We start from the raw sequence: 5,159 nt of genomic DNA on the forward strand, positions 1-5,159 counted from the left end.
GTCATGTGTCACTAAATGGTACAAAAACAATGTTTACAAAGATATTATAAATAAATTACAGATTTTTAAATAAGTAGGAAAAATTAATTTTATTAAAAGCTTAAATGTCCACATTTTCGAAAAAAATCAATTTTATTCTTATTGTGACATATATATCAATAATTTTTTTAAATTTATTGTCACGATGAGGTAAGTGTGTCACTAATTGGGACATTTACCTTATTGATTCCAGCCAATCGCGGATTAGCTGGTCACATGATCAAGTTGGCGATTCTCTCTAGAGGTTCTCTACCATTGGCTGTCAGCAAGTGTTCCACCAATTCCGCACGCAACGCTATTTCTACTTTACCCGTTTTTCTTCTCCTATGTGCATTAAAAGTCTCTTCTCAAAGTGAACGCAGTATACATAAGCTGCGTTCCGATATTCATTGCCAGTACTGAAAATCTATAGCACATGTGACGTGAATATAGAGTTTTAGTACTGGTAATGAATGTCGGAACGCAGTCGTACTTTATCCGAAAACAGAATAAACTTTTTCATTGTCTCTTGCCGCCAATATTGAATGTGTTGTTTAATGTAGAAATATCAAAGTATTCATTGTTTTTAAGTTATAAATTCAATAAATATAATAGATTTTTACTATGTATTATAGTTTATGTATTATATTTAGTATTATATTTATGTATATATTATTATGTATTGTATTTAGTAAATATAATACATATTGATTAAATAATAATATTTTTTCTATAATATACATATAATCTTATACATATATAATGTTTAGTATATAATGTTAATTAGTCAATAATTAAAATTTTAATTAAAAAAATAGATAATAGAATAAAATGTCTATGCAAAATTGAAAGACTTGTTTACATATAAATATTGCGATTAAAAAAAAGTATTTAATGATTATGTAAATGATAGAAGAAATATAATGTTTTACGATCACCCTATGTAAGAACTCGTGAACACACGTCAAACGCCGAGGTCGATCAATAAGTAGAGAAGATCTGTTTTGTCAACCAACGTAGTGTAACACAACGCTTTGCGTGAAACAGCCGTTTCGCGAAGCGCGTGAGTGAGAATCATGTTTCGGTAATTCTTGCTATTCTCCGAGTGTCACGAAGATTTTCGGTTTTGGTGGAAAGTAAGTAAATAACACAACTCAAAATTTAGTACTCGCGCGAACTATAGAATCTTTCTGTGATTATTTAAAATTGTTTGTTTAAATTGCTAAATGTTTTCTTTAGAGTCATTTCGGATTTTTTATTTTCAAATGTTGATAGGCATTACAAGGTCTAATTTCACGAGTTTTTATAATAAAAAAAAAGAAAAAAAATCTTCAAAACACCGAAGAGTTTGGTAGAATAAATAATTTTTGTTCTTTTTTTCAGCAACAATGACATTGCTAGAAGACAGTTGGAAGGAAGCTACGTCGGGTCTAGATCCTGCGGTATGCGATGTTTGGTTCACGCGTCTGCAAGAGGTTTATTCAGAAGAAAAACGCACGTATCACAATTTGGATATGCTCAGGGAAAAGTTAAATCACTTTTATGAAATCAAAGACAATCTCAAAAACCCACGAGCTGTCTTGCTCGCTATATTCTTTCAAAAGTGAGTAAGAAATAAAACCTCGTATAATAATTGTTTATTCTTCGTGTATTTCTGACAATAGACGATTTGAAAAATTTGATTGCAGCTTCGAATACGACCCAAAGGCTTTGAATGGCGAAGACAAAAATCTTGAGCATTTCAACACATTCGCTGACGAGGCTAATATTCCAGTTGTGAGTGTAAATTTTTGCAGAAAATCGCGAGCAATTTGTAAATAAGCAATTTGTTAATTTTGTTTAGAACATAACAAAACTCTTTATTTTTCAAGGATGCGGAGCGTAGAGAAGAAACGTGCGCCTTACTCAAAGTAGCGGCAACTCACAGCACCGAAGCGCACAAAGTGGACGGCGCTTTCGGCTACGAGGATGCTCACTACTTCTTAGATCTTGATATGGCAGTGCTTGGCTCTCCTCCGGATAGTTACGCGGAATACAGAGAGAAAATACGCGGAGAGTACTCTTTTCTTAGCGAACCTATGTACACTGCACTGCGACTGAAAGTATGTAACCTATAATCTGGTTTAATCTACTAGAAACAATTTCTAACAATAATCTGCAATAATTCGAATAAGTACAACAGTGTGAGATGATCTGACGGACGTCCAATGTTCCTAGGTGTTACAGAATTTTCTGCAAATTCCAAATATTTTTGCCACTATGGGGTTCCGCGAGAAGCTGGAGGAGCAGGCGCGTCAGAACATTCAAACAGAAGTGGAGCAGTTGTCTTAAAGATCACCGGTCGTTTCGCTTTGTATTCTTCTCATACTATCGAAGAGTTTTCATTGCAATTGTCAAACAAAATCTGCTGATAAAATGAATAGCTTCGACTTCGGTGATTCTTCGTGAAGAATCTTTCATCGAGATTTAAACGATGCAACAACTTATCCCAGTAAACACAAAGTAACAGTAACAGAACATTAATATTATAATTTCCCACTCAACAATGTAACTGCGATGTAACATGCCTCGTGCGTAGCAGTTACATTGTTGAATGGGAAATTATAACATTAATGTCACGTTACTGTTACTTTGTGTTTAGTGGGACGCGACGCCTACCTCATACAGATTGTCGTCGGTTTCATAGAAGTGTGAAAGAAATTTTGAACGTGGATCTTTATCGGAATAAAAAAATGTTATAAGATCGTGTTATATATTTCACTATATGTATATTTCTCTATGTTTTATTTTTTCTAAGTATATATGTGTATATTGTACGCGAGACTATCTATTTCTCATTACGCACAATCTCTTTTCTTACAGAACATTTTTGTTACATATCTAACATTTCTAATATGTTGAATATTCTATTGCAAATATATGTATTTAATTTAAAAAATACAAATTTTTATATAAGTTATAAATATTCGTTAAATGTGGGCGTACGCTATTAACAACTCATATACGCCTACAATAAAATAATTACATAAAAAAAGTTCGTGAATAATTACTTCTTAACTAGCAATCACTTTAGTTTGACAATTGTTCAATCAAACATTGAAAATGTCTTTCTCGTGTGCAATATAAAAATAATAATCTAGTTAATTGTCTTATTAAGATTTGTTAACGGAATTGACAAAGATAAATATACATATATTACACAGATTTATATTTTAGTTTATTGTAATGTGCAAAACTGAATTGAAAAACAGTAAATCAGAATGTTGTGTGAAAATCAGGAGATTATTTTTTTTGCATGACTAAAGTACTGTTAAAGCTTCTTAAAACTCTCCAGAAATTTTGAGAGTTTTGGACAAACTTAAAAAGTGAGTAATATTGCTGATTAGAGATCTTGAAAGACAAACTTGTGTTTCTTAATGAGAGATCCTACAAGACTTTTTGAAACAAGCTTGTGTTCTTTTAACTTCATACATTTTTTAACTATGTATATTGTTATATTTTACGCAAATTAAAATCAATCATTGCTGCGATAAAATGTAGTGCATTTTAAGACTTGTATTAAAATGTTTTAAAAAAGAGAAAGTTGTTAAATAATAAATAAAATGCGGCGGTGTTTTAACCATTAGAAGAGGTTCCCATATTTGTGAGAATTGCTCGTAAAAATGTTATGAATGTATAATGTAAAATAAAGACAATTATAAATATATTGTCAATCAATATATTGTATCATCGTTAACAGATAACATTCTGCAACTTTGAAAACTCTGCTGATTCCGAAAAATTTTTTTCTTTGTTTTTGCCCTTACGAAAAAGAACTACTGGCAGTAATATATTGCGGCAGTGGTACGAAAAAATTACTGGCATTCTGTGTAATTGCCAGTAATATTCTCAGTGATTCTTGTAATACCTAATAATATTCTTATGTGATTGTTAATAATATTTATATTACTGATTTTATTTATATGTAATCGGCAGTAGTTCTTTTTCGTAAGGGTTAATATTATAAATTACTTATTTGTGCAACAAAACACAAGAACGAGTGTATTATTCGTGAAGAAATATTTGATTTTGTCCTTTTCCTGTTCCTATCGATCTCACTTTGTGTTTCTAAGTAACTGATCGTGTTTACCTATAGATATGTATGTGTGCGCTTTTGAGAAATATTAATCTCACTCAGTTATTGTGAGGAAAAGTCTAAGAAGATATTAATCAGAATGTATACTAAAATTCCTTTTGAAAAGATATTCTAAAAATATTAGTGTATTATGCCGTTTCAACTAGAAACTAGTGAGAATACTTGTGACGACAGTGAGGTAAAACACATATGTATTATTAAGACACTTTTATACTAGAAGTTACAAATGTGTAATAATTGATGTAAACAATGCAGTATCAGAATTCATATCGCATGGAGCCGCAAAATTCGTTCAAGACTGATCAAGTAGACAAGATAGTGAGAACTGTTATGAACGATCGTTTAGACGAGTTCACGTACGATGATGCAAACGCTATAAAATTATGCTGCGACATCGCGGCAGATGTGCGACGACGCGTGAAGAAACTCAATTTTGATAGGTGACAAATCTCTGCATATTAAAATTAATACATAAAAAATGTACTTCTATGAAAAAAATAACACCTGCAAAAAGTTTAGAAATACTTATTCACTTTTAGGATTCTATATATTATCTTTCCAGATATAAGATTGTCGTTGTCGTCACGATCATCGAGAAGATCAGTCAGTCCGTAGAAACGACCCTAGGTTTCTTGTGTGACAATGGAACAGATGATTATTCCGTATTCTCTCTCGAAGGCCAGACTTTTTACGCACATTGCTGTACGCTCGGACTCTACTACGAGTAACAAAAAATCAAGTATTGACGTAAAACCTATCTTCGTCTATCAGTTCCTTTTGGTCATATGAATTACTATGTTTGGCTTACGATGGTGACACCCGGAAGAGTATTAAAGAATTAAAGAAACAGCAACGCAAGTAAATGCTACTTTAATGAATTAGTAATAATAGAAAATACAGAGATTACAAATAAGAAGCAAGAATATAATATAGATTTCAAAAAGAAGAACGGTAATTGACAAGTCTTTATGTAAATAAATTATTATATAAATTCTTTGTTTTTTTT

General features: G+C 31.5%; 2 protein-coding genes across 2 annotated transcripts; both read left to right on the forward strand.

Moving 5' to 3' along the window:
* Positions 1 to 959: 959 nt before the first annotated feature.
* On the forward strand, positions 960 to 3,737 carry LOC109863229. Its single transcript, XM_020443463.1, has 5 exons — positions 960 to 1,154; positions 1,402 to 1,621; positions 1,707 to 1,794; positions 1,890 to 2,120; positions 2,236 to 3,737. The coding sequence occupies exons 2-5, from the start codon at positions 1,407 to 1,409 to the stop codon at positions 2,347 to 2,349; spliced, it is 648 nt and encodes a 215-aa protein (XP_020299052.1). The 5' UTR covers positions 960 to 1,154; positions 1,402 to 1,406; the 3' UTR covers positions 2,350 to 3,737.
* A 258-nt stretch (positions 3,738 to 3,995) lies between these two features.
* On the forward strand, positions 3,996 to 5,152 carry LOC109863230 (tctex1 domain-containing protein 2-like). The gene is made up of 2 exons (XM_020443464.1): positions 3,996 to 4,593; positions 4,716 to 5,152. Exons 1-2 carry the CDS (start codon positions 4,403 to 4,405, stop codon positions 4,879 to 4,881), a joined length of 357 nt encoding a protein of 118 aa, XP_020299053.1. The 5' UTR covers positions 3,996 to 4,402; the 3' UTR covers positions 4,882 to 5,152.
* The last annotated feature ends 7 nt before the right edge of the window (positions 5,153 to 5,159 follow it).

The sequence above is a fragment of the Pseudomyrmex gracilis genome, unplaced genomic scaffold, assembly GCF_002006095.1.
Source record: "Pseudomyrmex gracilis isolate BER0280 unplaced genomic scaffold, ASM200609v1 scaffold_3711, whole genome shotgun sequence".
Taxonomy (NCBI): Eukaryota; Metazoa; Arthropoda; class Insecta; order Hymenoptera; family Formicidae; genus Pseudomyrmex; species Pseudomyrmex gracilis.